Source organism: Cavia porcellus, unplaced genomic scaffold, assembly GCF_034190915.1.
Source record: "Cavia porcellus strain 051 isolate PalLab524CR breed Dunkin Hartley unplaced genomic scaffold, mCavPor4.1 scaffold_4, whole genome shotgun sequence".
Classification (NCBI taxonomy): Eukaryota; Metazoa; Chordata; class Mammalia; order Rodentia; family Caviidae; genus Cavia; species Cavia porcellus.
Genome location: NW_026947487.1, coordinates 37983298 through 38008870, shown reverse-complemented (window position 1 = coordinate 38008870; position 25573 = coordinate 37983298). Strand labels below are relative to the sequence as shown.

General features: G+C 35.4%; 1 protein-coding gene across 6 annotated transcripts in view; it reads right to left on the bottom strand.

The window, feature by feature from the left end:
• The window catches only part of Gpc5 (glypican 5), a 1275996-nt gene that overhangs the window by 946659 nt on the left and 303764 nt on the right, over window positions 1-25573 (bottom strand). For all 6 annotated transcript variants that reach the window (XM_063246926.1, XM_063246927.1, XM_063246929.1 and 3 more), the window contains exon 5: window positions 18187-18312. In XM_063246926.1, coding sequence (XP_063102996.1) covers window positions 18187-18312 — 126 coding nt within the window. The remainder of the gene's footprint in view (window positions 1-18186; window positions 18313-25573) is intronic.

Sequence of the window (25573 nt, the reverse complement as noted above, 5' to 3'; positions counted from 1 at the left end):
GAACATACCAGAATAAGTAAGCTGAAAACTTTTATTATATAATACACATTGAAAACATTATACTAAGTACATGTTTTTGCATATGACTTAAAATTATGCTTTGAACACCAATAGCAAGTCTTCACATCACATTTTAATACAGAGAATGAGAAGATTATTAGCTTGGCAACACTGCACCATAGGGTTGCTCTATCTGTTTACCCTGAATGCTGAGATCAGCTCAGCACAGGGGCAAGGCTGGGAGTAAGTCCATGAGAGTAGCCCTTTCCTGAAACATATCCTAAGGAATTACTTTTAGAATACCATTGTGAAATACCTTAAATAGGTCAGCAATTCCACGTCATTTATTGTTGTACAGTCTAAAATACGAGTAATAATTTGGATGTTTCGCAGTTTTGTTATTAGGTCAGTGGACATACAGCTTGGTTTATAAAGTTTTTTGACTTCTACAGATTCATCTCTCTGTCTCTTATGGCTCCTTTGTTATCATTTTTTATGGAGCCCTCAACCCTTCCCCTGTACTAATATGGCTCTGTTCTTAATGAGAACTCTTTTTTCCCTGTTGCTGGTATTTCCCGTTACAGCTGCTTATTTCATGTGGAATGTTCTCTCTTCCTCTACTCTTTTTCTTTTAACTAGTTCCTACTTACCCTGCAGGTCTCTGTGAAAGTCATTCTGTTAAATCACATTCCCTAGAAGTATATGGCTGTTAGAGAGATTTACTTGGGAAAATATTCTCAGTTTCTCAGGTGACAGCTAGAGTCCCACGGTGACAGAAGCAAGATAGAGCAGAAAGTAAAAGTTGTGCAGAGAAAGGGGGTCTTGGCTAGAACCCAAAGTTCTCTGATTTCACCAAAATGCCCTTAAACACGAAGGGCAATGTGGATCTGATCCCACAGGCAGGGGGACTGCTGTTGTGAACCCCAGTTATTGCCTGACAACTGGGTCGACGGAGGAGTCTGAGAGGCAGATGGCCATCCTGGAAAGAAAGTACAGGTCAGGAGCAGTTGTCAAACCACACTTCCAGGGGGATGGATTGTCCACTACAGATCCATGGGGAAGCAGGGAGAAAGGAACTAACAGGGTCCTCATATTTCCTTGCTGACTGTGACTTTCAAAAGCCTCTTCAAATACACTCCCTTTCCATTGTACTGTGTTCCATTTGTGACGTGTGTTCATATCCTCATGGCCAACAGTTGTGGCTGTGCACCATTCATGCCTTATTCCAGTGCCTCTGCCACGAGACATCCAATAATGGCTGGTTAATAATCAAACCAAAGAAAACTAATATCCCACAGCAAGTTCTTCAATAGGACATTCATTCTGAAGTAATTTACATTCTGCAAAATGTCACAGAATTTGTGCTTGTTTGTATGCAGTTAAAAGTAATCTGCTTTGCAGAGTTGGAGAAAAGAAAAACTCTTGACACGTGTGGGTTTTTAACAAGAATCTCCTGGGCAGGTGTTTTACCCATAAATTGCTCTTCTGTGTCTTTGGAATTAAAACTAAACAATTGTTTAGTGGGTAAAATCGTCATAGAGCTTGATACTTTGTCATGTAGGCTGTAAGGAAATTTCTAGAGAGGAAAGGAATGCATTTGCAAGTCAAATAAACAGGAAACTGCTAATTAAGAATCCCAAAACAACAGTGTGTTCTGCCAGGAATAGCGCTAAAAGTTTTAAAGGTAAGTAAATAATAATAAAAAGTAACACTAGTAGGTGAACAGTCCCCAAGAGACATCTATGAGAAAGCACGATAAACTGAGTCAGTATTAGTACTGATGGTTCAAATCTGCATCTTGCTTTCTGTGTTGACTTGGAGAGAGTCCCAAAGAAAAGCTGACTTGCAAGTCTGCATGAATAAATTTCTAATTAGCTGCCCAGTGTTGAAGCTTTTAAACTCAACAAATAGCTGTATTTGCTCGTCTGGACTAGACAAGAAACTTTTGGCCAAAGAATATTTTCAAACTGTTGAACCAAATAATTTGAAAACATTTGTGTTCAAAACAGAAATCTTTATCAGAAACACTTCCATTGAAAATTAAACACTTGACCTTCCTAAGAGTCCATCTTTATTTTTATCCTAACATTTCTTTTAAATGAAATACTATCATTAATAAACCAGGGAATTTTTGTTCAGTGCAGTTTTACTTTTCATGACCTACTATGGTATGTATAAGAAGGACTGATCTTCACTTTACATTTATTTTTAGTTACTCAGCCATCTATTATGATTGGCATTTAAACATCCCATATTATTATTATATAAATCCTATCTACCGTATTTTAAGAATGTGATTTTAAAATACTTTACCTCTTGAGTGCGATTACAGATTCAAATGTGGCTTAAATAATTAATTTCCATTGGTAACCTAAAAAACTAAGGAGGACACGGTCAATGGTTTTCTTCTAGAAATATGCAATACTTAAAATTCTGTCTGTGATAAAGATTTCACCCATTTGAAATGCAAAATTCATTATGTAGAAGCTACTCTGTATATCACAATGAATCCTTTTAGAGATCAAAACAGCTCTGAAATCTTCATCTAAACAAGAATCACATATCATTTCTAAAGTAAGATCTATCATCTCACAAAATCTGAACTGCCCATAATTAAAATGTACTCTCTCTTATTATTTAAAAAGTCTACAAATTTAGGGTAAAAGCATAATTACTGAAAAAAAGAATCATGGTGCCTTGAATAAATGTTCCTCAGACCTGCACAGCCATCAGACCCTTTCTGGAGGGCTTATAAAATACAGAATCCCAAAGGTCTGTGATTCCATAGCAGTTTGGGTTGGGGTGAGAATATGGGGAAACATACAAAGAGAACCACTATAATTAAAATTTGGGGAATAAAAAGAAATGTACTTAAAGAGTATATGTTCTTATAAGTTGTTCCTTTGTCTCTTTCAGAGAGTATCACGTATTTCTCCTTTAGGTGCTTATGTAAATGGTTGGTATTTCTTTGAAACATGGTTCTTTTCACTAATGAATTCAATGACATAAAAATACCTACCTTGTACTAACTACTTAGAGAACAAAAAAATTCAAGGAAAGGTGCTTAGATGGAAATAAAAAAGACAAATATAAAATCCACTGTGTTCTGGATAACTGCATTCCTGAACACATGGTTTTATATAAAGAAACTCATATATAAGATAACAATTTCTACTTGATTTCTAAAGGTCATAACATATCTATTCAGTATCTGGGACTAACTCCTTTAACTATGTTACTCTTATTTTTTTAGACTCCAGTGGTAATGAATTTCTAAGATTATGATGTATTTTGCTCTGAAATATAATAAATCATAAACTGATAGACCTATGTGTTCCAATCTATAACCCTAGGAACTATAATAAAATACAGTAAATAGACAAGAAAACCTGTCACTGCCAATGAGAAACTTTTCTCCTTACCTTTAGCCATTCCTTTATCTAGGATGTGAAGTGTGAGATTGCTTTGGGTTCTAATCACAGAGGTCTGCTGAGCAGTGATCACTCAGTTCTAGTGAATCTCCTTCTTTTAATCACAAAACCAAATCACTAATCTGGCTTTCAGTAAGCAACCACATTTTTTGTTTTGTGCCATTCATTTATCAAATAATTATGAGCCTACCACTGTGAAGATAATTAACAGAATACTTTTTGGTTTACTTTAACAATTTAATTTTGATTGTATTTGAAATGCATGGATACTATGGTATATTGCTCCTAAGCAAAACATTTTTCTGTATTTCCTAAAAATAAATTTTAATTTTCTATAACATTATTTTAATTATTTTATTAGGGATCTAGGGATGAGGGGAGATAAACAGAAGGCAGGGAGGTAGTAAAAAGGATCATAATGCAATAATTATATGTACCAACTCCCAATGATGAATATATTATGCAATGACAAACATATATTAATAAAAAGGGAAAAATTAATCTTACAAATAACTAGAAGCATGTGGCAAAAAACAAAGCACAAAGAGATATGATGCACCCACTATTCCTCCTATGCACGTAGTCTAGGTCCCTAGCTATCTCTGATCACTACCTATAAGGCCAATTTGCTCTTTTTAAAAATCAAAAGTGTATTCCATTTAAAAAGTGTAATGTAATCATGTTGGGTTATTTCTATCATATACTAATACAAACTACGTGTAAAGTACACATTTTGCTTTGTTATTACACTTGAGGATGAATCCTTCTGTGCCTTTGAAACACTGAGATGCACTGTTCCCTTGCCCACAGGAATAATTTTATTTCCTATTTGGTCACTGACATGCATTTTTCTTCATACCTTGGATAACAGTGTGAATTATCACATATTACAATCTTTCCTATAATAATAAGTGACAAAAACTGGTTTTTTTTATTCAAATTACATTTACTTTGTGTTATAAATTCTGTAATTTGAATATGTAGGAGAAAATAGACATCTCTTCTCTGCCCTTTGAATTTTCATTAGAATAAGTTGACAGACAGTTTTAACTGGAGAACAGGACACAGGAATTTGCTCTGCGCACAGAGGCAATGCCATAGTTAACCACACACTAGCCCAATGTGACTCAGAAAGCAGGACACCTTAGGATTTAGTTCATTTTTAAAGGCACAGTAAAAAATTTTTAGGGAAATTCAATGGGCTTGGAGAAATCACAATGGCCTGAATCAAGTTTATTTGGCCTGCAGAACAAACAATAGTTTATAACTGATTCTCTCAAGCTAAATAGAAGACAATGGAGTGTGACAAAAGTCTGTCCAGGTGTATGGACAAATTTCAGTCTTTTTCTTTTTCCTGCAGACTCGGCCACTCCTCTCTGGTTAACTCCTCACTGCAGAGGTATTTTTTAACCCCTGTAAGTAAAGGTTGCTATTGTAAGAATGTTTGCCTTCTCCAAATTCCTGCTGTAATTTCTTTGCCATTGTGACAGTGTTAAGAGGCAGGGCCTTTAAGAGGTGACTAACCTGAGGGATTCATCCTCTTGATTAGGGTTGCTGCCATAATAAAAGGGCAAGCTTGGTATCTTTCTCTTTCTTTGCCCCTCTGCCATGTGGAGTTCACTGCTGCGTGATGACAATGCAAGAAGGATATCAACATCCTAAACTTGGGCTTCTCAGCCTCCCGACTGGGAGGAGGAAATCAGTCTCCTTTATAAATTACCCATTCTCAGCTATTCTCCCTCCGACTTGCTTTACATACCTCATCCATTTCACTGGGACTTGTATCTTCTGAAATAAATGGATAAAAGTAAACAGTCTCTGAGATCTCTGAGCAACTTTTGCAAAAGACTGAACTCCAGAAGTGGATTGTGAGAACTGCCCGTTTTTTGTCAAATCACATGAAAGTTGTGCCTACCATTTAAGACTGGCATTTGCTGTAGGTAGCAGTCTTGAGGGACCTAGTCCTTACCTGAGAGTGCCTGTACCAATACTGTTTGTGCAAAATTGAGTCAAGTTGAAGGGTATGCCTTTGGTGTCTGAAGAGAATATCTTAGCTGAAAACCCTTACACTTTTGGTCACAAATGTGTTTTGTGGTGTGAGTGTGAAGAAAAGCATACTATTTTTGTTTGTTTGTTTGGTGCTATTTTTGTTTGTTTCCTATCATACAGCTGTAAACTTCTCATGAGTTCTCAGAGTACTTAGAACAAAATAAAAACTTTTCCCAGATTCTCTGTTCTGAAAGTTTCCCCATCTATAGTCTCATTCTAGACAATCTTCTCACATTGTCTGTATCATCCAGCTCCTCACATGGTGCTTTTCCTTCTGTTCATCTGACACATGAAGCATGGTATTTTCTCTCCTTAGGAAAAATCAGCTCTTTCCACATGTTCAGGTTAGAGGTAACTTCAGAGACATTTTCCTTGCATACTTAACTTAGCACAGCCTCATTCACACCCAGCACTAGAATCTCAGCCCCAGGAGAGCACATCTGCTATTTCACTTGTTATCTAAAACACAATTTGAGATGGTTACTTTTATTTGGCAACCAAGCAAAACTACGGGACTCAGTAGTTCAAGCAAACACTAATTTGTGTGCTGCTGTGAAGATTTATTTTTAGATTTTATTAATATTTAAATTAATAAGTAACACACATTGCCCTGTGTTATTGGATGTTATTAGATGGTCCTCATCCAATCGAGTTGAAGGTCTTAAGACAAAAAGTGATTTTTGTTTTACTTTATATGTATTCCCACCGAGTTTAGAAACTTTGAGAGATGGCTAAACAGTCTAAGAAGGAATCCATTGGAAGCAAGCTTTGATCCAAACTACAAAATAAGTGATTTCAGCTATTAAAAAAAAGACTAAAGTCTGAGAAAATGAAATTGTATCTCTAAACTATCTCCATAACTTTAAAACTGCATCTTAAACTCAAAGTGAAATCTTAAACTTACAAACCTTCCTGGAGGACTTTGGAGTAGATACCTAGCTAGGATCTTTATATTGTGATATATCTACTTGAATAAGAGCCACCTAGCAGATCAGTAAGGTCAGGGTGTGTCTATAGATGACACACATGGAGGCCAGCAAAGTGAGGGTCAAGACTCACCCCAGATACAGGTGGCACCAACTGATAGTCTTATAACCTGGACAGAGTAAAAATGGGGGGAAAAAGTGTGCCATTTTTGAAGATCGCCATCTTTTCCATTGCCTTTGGACAGTTAAGTTTCCAGTACCTTCCACCTTTCAGAAGAGACCCTTCAGCCTTCCAATGCAGTCTCTGGCTCTTCCAGAGGTTCTGATGCAGACCTTCTGGCTCTTCAACTTTGTTACTGAATCCTCTGACCTGCCAGCAACATAGAGAGCCATTTTGGATTATTTCTCCTCTCACCTCACAGCCAGCCACTGTGATTCTTCCACTTTTGATCCTTAAAACTATGTTATAAATCCCTTTATATAATTATACATACATTTGATAGATTTTTTTCACTTAGATAACTTGTTTGCATCTTAAGTATCTCCATAAGTCCCTAAAGTAACATTTTATCCCTAATACAATGCTGTTAGGGATGAGTAGAACTTTGAAGAGGTAGGAACTAGTGGGAGATCTTCAGGTCATCAGGGGCACACCCTTGAGGAAGACAGTGTGAGTTCAGTCCCCTTCCTTTTCCTCTCTTTCACTTCCCCAATTGTACATGAGCCATTTTACTCCCCACAGCTCCCATCATCATGTGCTGCCTTGGCACAGGCTCAAAGCAATGGGCCCAATTATTGGTGAATGGAAATGACCAAAACTATGAGCCAAGACACAGATTTTCTGTTTACATGCTGGTGCTGATTTAGGCATTTGTTACCAAGTGGATTGTGCCTATTAGGGTTTATTACTAGAACATATTTAATGTATAAATGATACAGAAAGGGTTTGAAACGTAGTTTTACAATGCTGCCTGCAAAGCCATGTGTGGAAGAGTGAGAAAGGACCACCTGCACACTGGTGATCTAGAGGATTCAGTCAAAAGCAAAAATGCTGGAGCTCACTGAAGCCTTCTGACTACACTGGGGGAAGTCAAAGGGAATTCATTTTGGGAAGCTGAAGGATCCTCATCGGAAGGCTGCAAGTCTGCCCAGAAGGCCTAGAAACAGACATGCAAAGTTGATGGTGAAGACAAGAGCGCCCACAAAGATACAGAAGGGAGACTTCCTTTTTCCCCTTTTTATTCCATCCAGCCAACAAGCCTATTGGTTGGTGCTACCCACACCCACAATAGGTCTCCCCTCTTCACTAAGACAATCATCAAGGCATACCTAAAACTGTGCTAACCCAATCTGCTAGGCATTTTCTATTTAAGTTTGACATAACAGTTATCTGCCACACTAATACTACATATGAGTTTATACTATATGTGTGTGTATGTGTGTGTGTGTGTGTGTGTATATATATATATATATATATATATATATATATATGAAATATTTAACTATTAATTAGGTAAGCCAAAATGTGAAGGTCAATATACTATAAATATTGAATTTATTCATGTTCAAGTAATTTCAAATCAAAAATTTAAAACTCTTTTCAAAAATATTTAACGAAGTTTAACTGTTCTAAGGAATGCATCAAAAAAATGGAATTTTGGTATTTTGCCAAAAAATATCCTGATACTTGATGAACTGTTCACATATATTAAATAAGACTACAATGAATTCTATTGAACTATCATATATAAATAAGTGACTGTCTCCTTTCTAGCTCTTTTATAGAACTTTTACTTTAAAACATAATTAACTGTTTATTGATGAATTTGTACTATTCATGGAAATATAGAAACTATACTGTACTATACTGACAAAAGCATTTATAGCTATTTTACTGAAAGACAAAAGCTTTTAAAATGTAAGCCCAATAAGAAAATGAAGGCTACACGAGAAGCTTCTTGGCTACAGTAAAGAACTTGCATCCTGCAGTTCTTTATGGTTGTTGTTGTTTGCCAATTTCCTAAACACATGGGGAAAGGTGTTCAAGTTCCCACTTCAGTGAACTTTTATCTTAGAGGTTTTTGTCTTTCTCTACTCAGAACCTCTGATGGAAGCATTTACCAAGCCAAAAACAGTCTACTTGTGCCTTGTCAGCATGGCCTGGCACTGAACGGAGTACACGTGGTGATGCCTGGCATTCAACATCAGATTGTTCAGAGTATTATGCTTTCAAAACATATTTCCTTTGAGAATTCAGTGGACAAAAGGAAATAATTGTAAGTGGATATAGCACCCTAGAACGCTCATGTCAACCCAAAACAAACGGTTGTATGATATACTGAAATTTAACATGGTCTCAGAGATTTCTTTCCAGTCAATTGATAGTTCAGCATGATCAACTCTAAGCCCAGAAAATGACCAAACTACTGCTCAGGAATAGAAGATTTTACTTTTATTTTTGGAACGCTTTTCTTTGTATCTTAACTTTTAGATCTTCCTTGATACACTGAATGAGTACAAGACATCATGTTCCTCACCACAGTGGTATTTGGTGAACTTCATACTAGCATATACTTTCTCTACTTCTAGTCCCCATGAAATACTTTATAGTATCAATAAGGGATTATTTCCTACTTCTATCTCTAAATCCTAACATTTGTTTATGTTATCTCATGACATAACTTTCACTTATATCATTGTTTTAGAAATGGGAATCCTCTGATCTAAGATTGAACCCATCCGATCAAGAGAGAGGATCAATGCAATGAGACTTTAGTTCTTAGTGAAGTCAGGGAGCATATTTTGTTTAAGAACATATCTTGTTTAAATCTACAATTTAATAATTGCTAAATGTTTGCTGTACAATAGCTAGTATTCCAAATGGTTCACGTGAACAATTATTTAATTTTCAAATACTAGGTAGGTATTTCTTTCAGCTGTATTTTAAAGATAAGTAAAGAAATGTACTTAAAGGTTAGACACACAATACTGTATGGTATCTTTCATCTGACTTAGGCAAAGTACAAACAAACACAATAATAAATGAAGAATGGAAACAGAGGATGATGTCTTGTAAATGGGAAGGAGTCCAGCAGACTATTGTCAAGGGGTGGGGGAAGGCAATGGGGAAATAAAGAGAATAAAGAGATAAATCATGTACAGGATCCTAATAACGTCAATGAATGTAAACATTGTATGTCATAAACATGAACTAAGTTTATCAATATCAACAAGGATAAAAAATGGGAAAAGGGAATTAGGGAAGGTGGAAGGAGGGAAAGGGATTAAAAAGAGAAATAAACTGCATAATGTACATTTACTCACTTCTCAGGATGATTATAAAATGCTTGTGCAAACATTTGCTAATAAAAAGTTGAAAATAGAAGATTAATAAATGTACCTGAATTAACATCATTAGTAAGTAACTAGTTCTACCATGAGAAGCTTGGTAGCTTGGCTCTTGAATCTGTTCCTAACCACTGAACATTACCAGCTCTCAGAATGAGTGGGTGCACTATCAGGAATGAAAGGCATCTCAGAAAGAAATCTTCAGGACCTCCACATGCAGCTAAATGAAGGAGACAGTGAGAAGGAGAAAACATAATTGAAAGACTACACAAAATTAAAATAATGCAGCTCAGAAACACCAAACTTGAAACATTTCATTCAAGAACATATTTACTTCCATTCTTTTTCTGGCTTCCAAGACTGTTGATTCCAATTTCATTTCCATCCAACTTTATTTGTTCAGAGCATGTCTCCTCTAAATCCTGTTCTACTTAGGAGATGAGCTCAGGCTTACCTTTTCCATCACGGTAATGCCAGTGTCTAGAACAATGTATGAGACAGAATACACACTTAACAAAGTTAAGGCACCACTATATTTTTTAACTTACTTTATGTTTCATTAGAGAGTCTTCAGTGATATAACAAATACACTAAAAAAAGGGTCAAACAGCCCTCTGTCATTATACAGCTTCAGTGATTACCTACTCATAAAAATTTCCTTCCTGTACAATAGGAATCCTTTTCCCTATTCAGTGAATTATTTAAAAGCTTCCCAGACAACATCTCATCTTATCCATAAATATTTCAGAGAAGATTACTTCAAATGAATGAATGAATGGAGATCCATATCTCATTTACCTTTTCATTAAATAGTTTCAAATCCCCTCAATCAAACGGGGGGATCAATCTCTCTTATTTGAAAACCTGTGGGATTTTATGCTTCACTTATTTTTAAGTATAAATTTTCCTTTGCACATTGTGAATATGTTTTCTATCCATTTTTGCATTGCAAGTATCTCAAAAATTGGGACTATATCTTACATAACTTTGGATTCCATTCAAGATTTATCAGAGTACACTGAACATGGAAAGTACTTTTCTGTCTTCTCCCCACTGCTTCTGGAGGCACATAAAGGATACTAAAACAGTCTTTGGTCTGCTTCTATTTTAGCTGAGAACAACACAGTAAATAGCACAAACTCCCTCAGCCTCCAAAGTAAGATGCTAGACATGAAAAGCAAATGAGCAAAGCATGGTTTTGAATCCCGCAGCTTGATATCCACCTTTACTGTAGAAAATGATAGATTCTGAGAAGGCCAAAGGAGAGACTTTCTTTGAAGAAAGCTGGGTGGACTGCTACAGTATTCCTTCATTCATTTATCTTAAGTGAAAGAGACTTTGAGGGATCCCCAGAGCTGAAAAGATTAAAAGGGTTGTAGTTAATTCATGCAGAAAAAAAAAAAAAAAACATTCCAGACTTGAGGCAGAAGTTCTAGCTAGTGACAAACTTCAAAAGGCAGTTGATCAGGCTTATGCTGCATTTACACCAAAAACACATTGAGGGAGATACAGTTCCTATTACCTACAGTAGATAACGCGTGACAAAAATAACTCAGCCCAACAATTCTGTATAACAAGGCCAGATGGTTAAGCCTGAGATGGAAAAGTATAAGGCATTGTCTGGAGTTCACAAAAATCTTAAAGGAGCAAATTTTAATACCTATAAAATCCTTTCTGATTGTTTTTACATTATTTTTCCTGTTCCAAATTTCCAGCTAAAATCTTCCGAACTTGCAACATGGAGAAATGACAAACATTGATTAAAAGGAATGGCAGTTCAAGATAGGCACTTGGAATAGAAATTGGGTACATACACCCGCACACACCTACACCTCCCTATTTTCTTATATACTCAAGCAGGGTGGAGACACAGATTTTTGATTATTTAGTTTGTCTGGATGCTTTCATTACATAATTCAGATTGTTTATAAGAATAACTGATCACCAAAGAGCCTTCAGAAATGTATAGTGACCAAAAAGCATTCTGAGACTGGCGACAAATTCATCCTAGTATCAAGGTAAGAGCAGTCTTCTAGTGAATTGAATGTCATAGTTTCTATTTTTAACCTTTCTGAGTCCAGCTTGTAGATGTGATTATTTCATGCGTAGCAAAAGTCTAGTGATAACTAGGCCAAGAAGCCAGTAAAACACATTGAGTTCCATTTTACTCTAGAAAAAGTGGTTATCATCAAGAAGTCAAATAATAAATGCTGACGAGGCTGTGGAAAGAAACAGAACCCCATCACACTGCTGGTGAGATTGTAAACTAGTATAACCACCATGGAAATCAGTATGGAGATTCCAAAAAAAAAAAAAAATACTGAATCTAGAAATCCATTTGACTCAAATATTTGCCTTTTAGATATTTTTCTGAAAGAGTAAAAACATCATAGTACAGTGACTCAGGTATACCGCGTGTTTATAGCAGCACAATTTATAACTAAACCTTGGAAGTGTACTGTATGTCCATCAACAGTTGAATAGTTAAAGAAAATATGGTATTTCTACACAATGTGTACTACTCTGCCATAAAGAATGATTAGTTTGAGTCATTTGTAGGAAAGTGGATGTAAATTGAGACTGTAATATGAGGTGAAAAAACTTGATACATGGGTTTATATATCACATGGTTTCATTCTTTATGAGAAATCTTCAGGCCAAAATAAAAGACAGATAATAGGAAATAGAGATTTTACAAAAGGGAAGAAGACCAATATGTGAACAGAGTGAAAGGAGGGGAGGGAAAAGAGATGAAAGAAGAATTTACATGTTACATATCATCTCTCCTCAAGGAATATAATCATTAATGAATGAAAAATATACCAGTAAAAATAAAAATTTGATGAAAAATTAAAAAGGCTGTATCTTGGCATGGAAAATGAGACAGCATGCAATTATTGCCAGATTAAGGAATTATTTTTAGCAAAAAACAAAATGTGTGCATTGACCTGAGAGGAAAGAATACCCTCCCAGCATCCAACAGAAGATAAGCATGTTAGGACTCCTTGCTACCATGCCTCACATCATCCGCTCTAAACCCTGCCAATGGGACAAGTACTTCAGGCACTACTGTTTAAATACAAATTATCTGTCAAGGCAGTGTCCCCGACTAAGGTGGAAGAGACTTACTGTGCTGGAGGAAAAGCACGCAGCTAGGAACTTTCAAGCTTATTTTACCTCCATTCAGAACCTCACACAGGCTATAGCTGGACTTACCCTCTTGGACCTACAGAGTAGAATTTGCAATGCGACAAATCTTAAAATCTCTTAGTATATCTAAAATTCCTCATTCTTGTTGCATAAAATGGAAATATTTCAGTTCTTTTTTTCCTGAAAATTATAAAATCATTGCTTTGGTAAGGGCATCACATTTTATTGCCTCCCCAATCCTGGTGAATCACTTTTTGTTTGGTGAGGGGGATAGGTTCTAGATAATACAATTCTACTTTAAAGCAAATTAGTGAAGTTCTTTAGACTTTAATTTCACAAAAATACTAACAGAAATGCACACCAAGGGGCAATATGATCTCAAAGTCAGGAAAAAAAAAATCTTTGACTCATTTCCTTTCTAATCTTTTTTTTCTGTCCTTTTTTTCTTTTTTTTCCCCTTTCTTCCTTTTTTTTTTCTTTTCTTTCTTTCCTTTTTTGTTTTTTTGAGACAAGGTCTCATCTCACTATGCAGTTCAGGTTACCTTAAACTCGCTTATGTGACCCAGGCTGGCCTCCAGCCCCCAGGGATCCACCTGCCTCAGCCTCCTGAGTACCTGCATTACAGGCTTGTGCCACTACATCCAGCTTCCCCTTTCTTTTAGGACTCTACTTCAGGACTCTACTTCACTCTGCACACACATATTCTCAACCAAAGTGTTCTCATCAAGCTGCTTCCCTAAATCCCAAGATTCTTAGTTCTTACTAATACTCATAAAATTCGATTTCCTCAGTGTCCTGTTATATTTAGAAAAGTGTTCATAGATGTTAAACACCAGTAATCATTTTCAGCCCCTCAGACAATATAGCACTTCTATTCCAAAATAAATTATAGAAAATTGGAGGAGTTGTGTGTGTGTGTGTGTGTGTGTGTGTGTGTGTACATACTTATGAATTTCAAAAACATTGTAGATATTATGCTGCCTTTAGGAGTTAAAACTTATTTGAAAAGTTTTATTTTGCTGGACACAGGATGAAAGGGAAAATTTGACATAACTATATGTACAATTACATGGAGAAAATAATTTATTTAAATTATTCTGGGAATAATGGCCTGCCTAAGGAGCATTTTTAGCTCCATAGTTCTTAGTTCTATAGTTTCTGGAGTCAGGATGAAGATGGCTCTAGGTCACATATTTGGGGTGGTCTCCACTTCGGGACCAAATGGGACAGGTACACAAGCAGTGATGATTCCTGGGAGGACATAGCTCAACACACAGGCCTGAGCCGAGGAGGAGAATGGAGAAGAAGCAGTGGTATTGGCATCATGAAGAATGTATCCCTTTGCACAGGAACAGCACCTAATTCAGAAGAGACCTGATGGTTTTAAAAGGAAGTTCCTAGCATTGGAAAACTAGGTTACTAGCTTTAAAAAAAAAAGAAAAAGAAAAAGAAAAATATAACTGATTGCCATAGCAGGAAAAAAACAAGAATGACTGAAAGTGAAATCGCTTTCCAGATATCATGGGTAAAGGCGGAAAGCATGAGGCTAAAAGAAATCACATCTAGGAAAATTCCCTTTGCCTGGGTAGAACGAAAGTGCAAAATTTCAGACAATTCTAAAGTTTTCTAATTTTACTTGACTTGTTAAAATTCAGTCAATCAGTGGAGAAAAACAGGCTCATCTTAAGAAAACAACTGGATTCTGAAAGAAACACTTAGGAATGCTAACTACATTAAAATGAAGTAGAAATATGTGGCTTAAATTTACTTGGATACTTAAGAGCTACTGACTAGTTTGAGTTGTTGCAGAGGCCATAAATTCCTAAATATTGTGGAGGAGTTACTGCATGATCTGTCTATTCATCAAAGGGAAGAGGAAGCCTTTGTAATTAAGGAGCTGTCACCTGAACTTTAATGCCCAGATAGGTGATACAAATCATCAAACAATCAATTTGCAATCACAGAGAAAGAGGAACAGAGACTGACATGCCTTTCAGAGAACAATCTTGTTTCATGATGAAGAGACAGGAGGGTTAGAGAAGAGGGACCTTGTACAGACAACATGGATTTCAGTAACTCATTCTCAGCTTAAATCAAAAACAACTGAACTGTTGACCTCAGAGTCACAGGACAGTACGTGGTATGAGCGTAGTCTATCAAAGCGTTGAATTAAAGCAATGACTTAGATGTTGTTTCAGAAATTAAGCTCTTCCCGCACACTAGAGGTATTTGAGACATTTTTATTCGTAAGTATAAATGGATTCTATCTTCTAATGAGCATATAAGTGATTTCACTCAATTTTATAGGATTTTAATGATACTAAAACAGTCTTCCTGAATGTCCTACTCTTTGAGGCAGCACATCTGTGCACATAAATAACCTTATCAATCACTTCCTAAAAATGTCTGCAGGAAATTTTGCCAAAATAATCACTGCATTCTTATAATAATATGCATACCCTTGGTATCCATTTTCTCAGAATTCAATGGCATTGTCATCTTAACTAAGTACAAGTCTCTCACCTGAGTAGCTCACATGGCGATCACTTGTAGCTCTGCATGACTCATCACTGTGACACTCTAATTTTTCCAGAGGAGAAACTCACGATTTAATAACTTAATGTAATAATAAAAAGCATCTGGTCTCAACTTTATATAGAAATGATTTTAGGTAAAGTCAATCGTTCAATACTGAGGCATATTCATTGAGGGTTTAGCAATGAATGTCACAAAACAACTCAAAAATCTGATTAGAAATTAAAGCCATAAGCAACATTTTTTTATAAAAGAGTCATTACTTTACATAAAGAGAATTATTTAAAAAGAAAACAATGATGGCTTGCATAACGGTCCCCATAATTCTTGAATTGTAGTAGTGTCTGCTTTCATTAAAAATAAGTGTGTTTTCAGTAAAAATAAGTATGTACAAATTTATAAAAAGCACTCCTTCCAGTTCTTTTTCCTAAAGTTAGGAATATTAATAATTTCTCTGTAACCTTCCAGGAATATTCTGGAAAAAACTTTAATACCTATTTTACTTATTCAAATTTGTAGGTGAGGTATACACTATTCTGGTTCTAGCTATTTTTATTCAACAATTACTTGAAATCTTTCCACAGTAGTGGATACAAATATGATTTTTACTGGCACATAATATTGCCTGCTGAATATAGCATAATCAGTCAATCATATTCCATAAATATTTAGATTATAACATAGACTTTGTACTGGAAACACAGATCACATTCTAAGGTCACATCAAGAATTGACTGAGTCAAAATTGAATTAAAATTTAAATTAAATTTTTAAAGAGTCAGTGTACACATGGGATTTATTTTTAGCATCAGATAGAAAAGAGATTAGGCCCAGTTGACTTCACATTAATACGGAAGGTCTGGGACAATGAAATAAAATAGTGATGTGAACACTTAGCTCACTGCTGCATAATAATTAGGGCTAACCCATGTTCATTAGGGTGCAGTCTAAGAGTGGCAGGGAGGTAAAGAGTGTGAACCTATTATCTGTTGGCCCTGAAAACCAGGGATCAGGAATAGGCTGGGGATCCACAAGATAGAAATGAAGAGAAAATACAATGAAGGAAGGCCAAACTGTCCAATAATGTTATGAGATTAGAAGTATTTAAACACAAATAAAGGCAGAGTGGGACTTCCCGGAGGCCTGGAATCTCTGTGCCTTTGGAAGTGAATAATCTGTAAGAGGCCTAGTTGTATGAATCATTCAGTTTCCTTCTCAGAAATGGAGATACTTTTCATGCTAAAGATGTGCTTTCTTTATTCATAAGCCATGAATGAGTTCTTAAAATATATATGTACTGCGCAGAAGAAAGTATACTCTTTGAGTTTAAAGTACTATTTCTTTAAAAATTTTCTCAAATTATTTTCCCAAGAGTATTTTCGATTACACAATCAGACCAAAGAGTAAAGCAAAGAATGGGACAAATAAAAACTAAGACTTTTACAACTACAGATTTAGAAGATGCAACATAATGCAATGCATTAAATATGCTTCTATAGTACACTAAATTTTCCATTAATCACCATGGGTTTCTCATTAATCCTTGTAGAAAAATCACAAAATTTAATTTGTTTAAACAAAATGCAAAGAAAAATTTTAAGCCAAGATAATAACTAGTAGATCTTAGGAAATCCACACTGCTACTTTAAGACATCTAAGTGCCACATAACCTATGACTGCTTTCAGTTAAAACAAGGGACACATTCATAAAATTCTTAAATTCCATAGTCTAAGCAATATAATGAGAAAAGAGTAGTGGCCATTTGGCCAAATGTTTTCTTTAAATTTAATTATAGCCCTTGTCTTCAATAATCTTTTTATGTGAGCTTTGATAATAACCTATTCTGTTTGATAAACTAACAAAAACTTAGTAGCATGGTTATCTATCTGTGCTGTCATTGTTTGATTGCCCAACTTTATGCTCTGATTTTATAACTTGATCAACTACTTCTAAGACAACAATATGTAATTTATCAACTAGTGATTTCTTCCTGTGCTTTTTTGAAATTCTGTATTATTTATACCTTTTTATTGGTTTTTCTTTTTATCTCTAAATAAAAATAATCTATAAGGAATTATTGTATATTAACTAAAATAATTTTAATATTTTAAGGCTATGATTTAATTATAATGAATATGATCACACAGAAATATTGAAACATTTTATCAAAAAATTTATATGAAAAGTATTATAGTATATATTTTTCATAGTAAATTAAATTTTCTAAGTAACATTTTGAGGAAATTCATCATTCTTGATAACTAACCCATCTGACTTTATAGGGAACAGTGCTTATTACAAAAAAAAAATGCTTTCTTTTACCTTTTAGCACACTGTTCAAAATATGCTGTATTGCTTAAAAGATTCAGATCCTAGGTATATTTTGCAGTGAGTTCAAATTCAAAAATTTAAGTAGAAAGTGTCCTTTATACTTTAAAATTTAAAATTCAAGCAGAAAGCCTCACTATCCCACATCCTATAATAATCACCAGTAATGGTACATCAAGGAATGAATAGCTAGTCACTTTTATTGACTACAGAGGGTGAATTTATGACTTTTTCAAGCTTAAGAGATTACTTGAGAACACAATCAGTTTTAAGAAGAGAAAGAGAGAAAGGCAAAGACAAGAGGAGAAGGGAGGGGAAGGAGGGAAGGCAGGGGAAGTAATCAATTCAAGAGTCAGGAGAAGAAAGGAAGAATGGAAATAGGTGATTGGCTGTTCACAGATTAGGACTGACAGAATACCTTTGTACCAGGTCCTCCCCATTCCAGCAGGGCAGCCTGGAGGCAGCAGCCAGTTCATTAACGCAAAGCTGATCAGCTAGGCCGCCATAGAAGGACCTGTACAGTCGGAGGCTGTTGATAAAATCTCTGCATAAAAGAACAAAGACACCAGTTAATACCAGAAATCCATAATAAGGATGGCACAAGCTATGCATAATGCTTAAAATGAAACACTTATGCTTTCTATACTTCTTTTCTTGTATTTTAGAAAATTTTTCTAACACTAACAATACACTATCATTTTAAAAATACTAATATTCAAACGTTTTACCTTCAATAAAAGTTTCTGCTGAGTATGAACCTAAGGCATCCCAAGTGCAAGAGGCTGTGAACAGTATACACCAGCACTCCCCAAAACATCAGTTTGTTTAGCCTCACTCACCTCCTCACTGGTTGCTAGCATATAAATCTCACTAATACTAATTATCGTCTTTTCCACATAGAAAATGTCAGAGGTTTACAACATGTTAATTATATGACTACTCTTTAGTAGACATGGGTTATTTTCCTATCAGTTCTCTTTGGTATCTAAAAACATAAATATTATTGCTTTACTAACCATGACTCGAAGCCTCAGATATATATTGATATTTCTGAGGCTGCAAATAAAAGTTATCGAAGGAAAGAATATTTACAATATCAACTCAGGCAATCCTCTTCCCTTACTATTTCTCTCCTTCTATTAATTATGGGAGAAAAAACTCAATCAAAATTGTAGAGGGCCAAGATTTGAGTTTTAAAATTGAAGCTTTGAATAATTTATACTTCAGCATTTCAAAATATTATGTCATAAAAACATTGACTCTCAATCTTTTTACATAAATAAATGCTCAAGAAAAAGAAATGACAAGTCCTAGCCTGATACAGAGGAGATTCTCTCTAGAGTAGCAGAGAAAAATAGGAGTTGGAAATGTTGGAAGGAAAACAAATATGATAAATTTGTGGAAAGAGTAATTAGAATGTAGAAATTTTGAAATCATACCCTCTATTGAAGCAAAAACACATAATTTAAAAAAAAAGAGATCAAAGAAGGATGACATTAAATTAAAGATGGAGCCCTGAAATTTTTAAAATTTATATCTGATTTTGACAGCATTATTTATCAATTGCATAATTGATCTTATGATGCTATTACTGATTTTAAAGAACTATTTGCAGAAATTGTCAGAGTTGATCTGTAGCATGAATAAATGATTTCTAAAAATTTAACATCCGAAATTATACTATCACATGGTCAGAAGGTATGGCATCTATTTGATTTTTGCAAAACTTAACCAGACAAGTGATCACAAAATGACTTCAAGAAACATAAATATGACTCACTTCTGACTTATGATTAGTAACAAAAAGTCGTTTTCTTGTTATTACAGCATTATATTTTACATGTTCTACTTCAACTCACTTTTCTCTACTATAAAGTAAGTCCTTCCTTGATGGCTATATCCCTACAAACTACATTAGTACCAGGTTTTATATTGTAACTACTAAAACATAATTAAAGAAGAGATTTGTACTTTTCTAGAAAGTAAGTTTCCATAAATGAATGTGTATGTCCTCTCTTAAATTTTATTCACTATAAATTATTCTTTTTTTGAAGTTGAGAATTTTCTAGAAATTAAGAAGATTGATACAAAAGAGAATGCTGACAACTCCATATTAATGGTATGAAACTGAATAAATATTTCTATGGAACCTAAAAGGTCCACTCCAAATTTTGTGAATGTGCCCTCATTTCATTTCATTTCCCAGTGCCATACATTCATGGCTTTAGTCCAAGCCTGTCTCATCTTTCTCTATATTTATTGCACTAGGCTAGTGGACCTTCGGTCTCTTTCTTTAACAGCCATTTCCTATTCTTAGCGAGAGCCCTCTTCTAAAATTCAAATATGACATTGCACAAAGCATGTGGCTTACTTAAAATCCACCAATAGCCACTATCTAAGGAATAAAATCCAGGCTTCTTGGAAAAGACACATAAAATATCTTCTGACCTCAATGTTAGCTGTACTCATACAGTTGAGTAAAGTTAGATATTTGCTGTCCTTCAAAACACACCTTCATACTTCTATCCTTGTTTGAAAGAGTTGTAATCCAAAAGACTTCTATGTGTTCTGTGAATACTCAGCTACTTATTCTTAGTCACAGAGTCCTAAACACTGTTGAGTATCTAGCTCGGTGTTGGCACCAGAGATCTAGGAGCAAACAGGACACTCCTTGCTTGCTAAAAACGCAAATGCAGGTGAAAACCAAAAATAATCAAACAACATTTAATGTGCCAGCAGTTGAGGAAGGCAAAGGAGCCAGGAAATATATGCAAATAAATGGACACTTTAGTGTTCTTTGCAAAACACAAGATGGGAAAAAGTAAAAGGAAACTATGCAGTTTGGAGGAGTTCTCTTGGGAATGAATCATGGTAAAAAGGAGGGAGAAGCAAAATTATACTCAGCCTTATTGATGATTGTAAGAATTCAGTTTTATTGAGAAGGCAACTGGAGCCATTAAAAGAAGTTTTCCCAGCAAGCAAATGACATTGTCTTTAGGGTAGAAATGTGGAAATGGAAAAATACGTCACCTGGGGGACCAAAGTGACATTTAAAAAAAATTAGAAATCCAGCATATACAGAGAAAATGAGAGCTTTAAAATAACTTACTATGCATATGAACTGTCCCTGGTTGTGAGTAAGATGACTATCTCATTGAGACTTTTTAAAATGTAAGGGAAATAAAGGCAGGTATTTCCTCTCGGTTTCCCACACTACCCTTCCTATTATCATTGTCTTGTTAATTCTTCTGTCTTTCTACGACACACATAACTTTCTTGCCTAACATATGATATGCACGTAATGATTTTACCTAGTTGTTTCTCACGTGCCTCCTCAGTCTAAATAAAAAGTTTAAGCAGACAAGATGTTTTGGGGATTTTTTTTGTTAACATTCACTGCTACAGATCCTAGAGTAATGGGGGTGGCATATAGTAGGGCCAATAAACAGTTATTAAATTCATAAATGAATAAAAAGGAATTAATCATCCTATTGTCAACATGTTCTGTTTGAGATTTCTTTGGAAGACAAGTCAAGTAGACTGCTACTTCTGAAACTCACTATGTATAACATCATCTGGGAATCTTGCCAATATGCAGATTCAGATTTAATAATTCTAAGGTAGTATTCAAAATTCTATATCAGATGCTACTGATGCTACTGGTGCGGTAATCATGAATATTATAGTTTGCTCTTAAATCTGAGACATGGGAATTTAAGTAGACTGAACATACAATACAGGACTCATCATTTGTAGAAGTGATGACTGAAGCCAAGTATATGGATGAAATCTCTCAGACTACAATATGTATCAAAAATAAGTCAAAGGAATTCAAAAGAGCAAGGAGTGAAGGAAGAAAACCCTCAAAGCTACTGAGGTATGAAACTAAAGAATGAAGTAATGTGAGGTTAGACAGGTTCTCCATAGGATAAAGTCCCATTGTAAGAGGGTCGTTAACTACTAAAAGTGTCCTTGCTATGTGATGATAAACTGTAATGGAATGAACTGTGTCCCCCTAAAACTCGCATGTTAAAACTCTAACTCCTAACATGACTTAATTATGATGGCACCTTTAAAAAGCTAATTAAAGTAAATAAGGTCATATAGGTGAGTCATAATCCAAGACAATTGCTATTCTTTCAACAAGAGAAAGAACTACAAGAAAGCCCAGGCATGTAGAAATGGCCATGTAAGAACAGGGAAAGAAGACAGATACCTCCTACCCAGGGAGAGGTCTCTAAGAAATCAAACCTGCTGACATCTTGATTCTGAAACTCACTGTCCAGAACTGTAAGAAAACTCACTTCTGTTGCTTCAGCCTCAAGGTTGGTGGCATTTTGAAATGGCCACACAGCAGATGAATACGATAATTAAAACATTGAAAGTAATGGAGAGTCATTGAGTTCAGGTTTGCAGAACCATGAGCCTTTAAGAGGTTGATCAAATAGACGCAGGGGTCCTCAAATGAAAATTTAAAAAAGTTTCATTTGTGTGCAATATTTATTTGAACATGGAAGAAACTTGAAAATATTTGTGTGTACTGGGGAGCCATAACAAGGGCATTAGCTTGTTCTCAGTTCTCTAATTTCTGGGCACATAGCCCCTGTGAAGTCAGCTTGGGAAATGCAACTTGCTTTGGGTTGTGAGCTACATGCAAAAGTGATACATTTTTCCCAGTTATAAGCTTTAAGAACTGCTATGACCGGAAATACTTCAGATGCAATCGACTGTCACTCTGAGACTTAAAGCACAGGCTGCTGGAGGTGAAATCCCCACTGATGTGACACGGGCACAGGTTGTGGACAGGTACAGAATTTTATTGTTCTCAGTCAAATGGTACACTGGGGTAGTTTTCTCTGTTTCTCTTAATTGCCACAGGGACAGTAAAATAAATAATGAAAACATAATAATAATTGATGGATCACACTTCTGAATAAAAGCAAAAAGAAAGGGTTACTGAAAATAGTTCTGGATACATTTCCTCTCGGATTGAAATAAAGAAAAAAAATTCCATGTGAATGCAATGTCAAACTTGACTTCTGAACATAAAAATTTGAAGAGGGATCCTACTTTCAGAAACTATATCCTGTGGTTGCACTGAAGGACCAGGGTCTATATGTTAGATAGATAAGAAATAATTGAAACATGAGAAATATAGTAAAGCCCTAGTACCATACTGAGGTCAGAAAGACTTAGCTACTGCCACAGAGCCAATTAATGCTGGGCTGTGAAAAATTCATACCTTCTTTCCCAGTTCAATCTTTAGCATTTTAACCCATGAATATCTCAATAAAAATATTATAATCTTTGGTTGAGTCTAAATTTAAGTTGCTGGAACAGTGGTTATCTCCATACAAACAATTATTTTTCCACCATCATGAGACAGTTTCCAATGAAAGTAGGGGCATAATAAATGCAGACAAATAAGAGGCCTTCCCCTGAATTATCCTTCAAGAACTACGTTCTGTATGTTAGCTTTTAATCAGGGCCATGAAACATCTCTAAAATACAGAAATCAATTATAATTATTCTGAGTAACAGATTGAAACTGTTTAAAAGCAGAAAGGAAGGTTTTCCTTGTATCAGTATTTCTTTTTTTTTTTTCTTCAGTATTTCTTGAAAGGCTGTATGTCAGGTTGATAAAATGTACCAAGATATTTCTTATTTGGGCTTGAAACATGCTACCAGATAGACCCCTTGCCTCTGGTTTTGTCCTTTAACTTTTCCGTTTATGAATGTTCCAAGTGCAAGCAGTAGCAGCTTTAGAAATCAAACACAGCAGCATGCTCTCTGTGAAGCACTGAGGTAAAATGTCTCACCATGGCTCAGAACCTCGCTTCCCCTCCCTGGCCCCTTACCTACATCCTGAGAGTCACCTTCCTTCTCCTCACCCTACAGCGACACCACACACCACACATCACAGAAAATATGGAGCGTAAAAAACACAATGGGTGTTTAGATTTTTAAAATTCACTATAGCAAAAGATGCACTGCCACAAGTTTCCCTCTAAATATTTCCCCCTCTTTGAACATGCTTTTCCCACTGTTCTTGCCACTTTTGCAAACATTTCCAGTACTTTTCTTTTGTGTCTTAGTTGTGCTGTCCTGGTTTCTTCCAAGTCCTGAATCAGTTAAACACATGGTCATTCTGACTTCGGGAAAGAGCCAGAAGTTACACAGTATGGCATCCAGTGAATAAGATGGATAAAGACGTAGCATAATATTTTTATGAGTTTGCTTTTACATCAGATGGTAAACAGCAGCACGCACTGTAGTTTTGACTACGCCTCATAAAGACTCTAAGGCGGGCTTCCAGAACTTTCATGAGTAGCAAGAATTATGATTGTGTGCTTAAAAGGAGGGGATGAGCATTAATGACATTGTGTCTTTTACTGTAATTTAAAAAATTTAATCATCATATATTTTGATCATGTCCATTTATCGAGATTTTTACACAAGTTTCCAGACATATGACATTCCATTTATTGATCTGGGATAGAGATAGTTATCTGAAATCTTCCTATAGCTGTGATTAAGTTCAACTCTCTTACTTTATAAATAAGTGAAAAAATTACCTTCTACTCCCATTTTACTCTATCTTTCAAGATCCCCTTAAACATCCCCACCTCTAATTCCTTCTCTGTATGCTAATTCCTCCTTTACCTCCAGCACTAATGGTTGTCTGTTCCACAGCCTTTGCTATCTGACATCCTAACTACTTTCCTTATGAATTTGTTCTAAATCAAAAATCACATCTTCTGCTTGCCCCAGGGCTTGGATCATAGTTTATACCAAACAGGTGCTCAAACTTTTGTTAAATTAGGCCATCTATACTTTTTAGCTTTTAACAGATTCTAGAATTAGAAATGCCTACAAGACATACATTCTTTAAAATGCTGAGAAACTGAAGTCCTTAACACATTCACAAAAGGGCCACAATTCATAAATCTTACAGCCTGGTGGTTCCAAACTACCAGTGGTACATAACTGACTGTCCTGTCCAGCTGCATGGGACAGTTCCTTTGCATGGTAGTCATGCATGTACCACCAGTAGTTTAACCACCTTATGGGACAGTCATGCATGCACATCCATTGCTTTATGCTAGTGGTACAATGTTAAAGCACAATGATATCTTGGAAAATTTGAAATTGAGTGTCCTATGTCCAAATTATGATGAAACATTGGACCTTCCTGATACAGCACACTAGAAAATAGAAAGTATCTAAAGGACAGACTGTAGGCTACATCAGACTCAGACAGGATGGTTCCTATATTGAAATTAATAAGTTATCATGTTGGATCTTATTGAATTTTAATATGTGTGATAGTATAAACAAAATTTTATGGAAAATGAGATAATATAGTAGTCACTGTTTGTTTTCTGTTATGAAAGGTTCTGAATGCCCTGTAATACTTTCATTTTCTTGAATGGTTTTATACTATTTTGTTATGTTTTATACTATTGTATGTGAAGGTATGCTCAACTATTTCAGAGAAAGAGACATTATGGTAGCTACTGTTAATATATGGTTGTCTTGTGGTGAAGTGCTGTGTTGCATACATTGTTCCATTCTGATCTGCTTTATTCTGTCCTCTTTTGTCTTAATCTCTTTAAAATAAAATAAAAAAAGAAATTACCAAGGAGTGACACATTAATATTTAGCCACCCCACCATATAAGATAGCTGCTCTAATGAATCCATACAGATATATTAGATGGTGAGTTACAAAGAACCTGAGGATATCATCCATTCCTTCAGTGCTCTCTCCTATCTGCATGTATTCACCCACTAAGGTTGTATTTC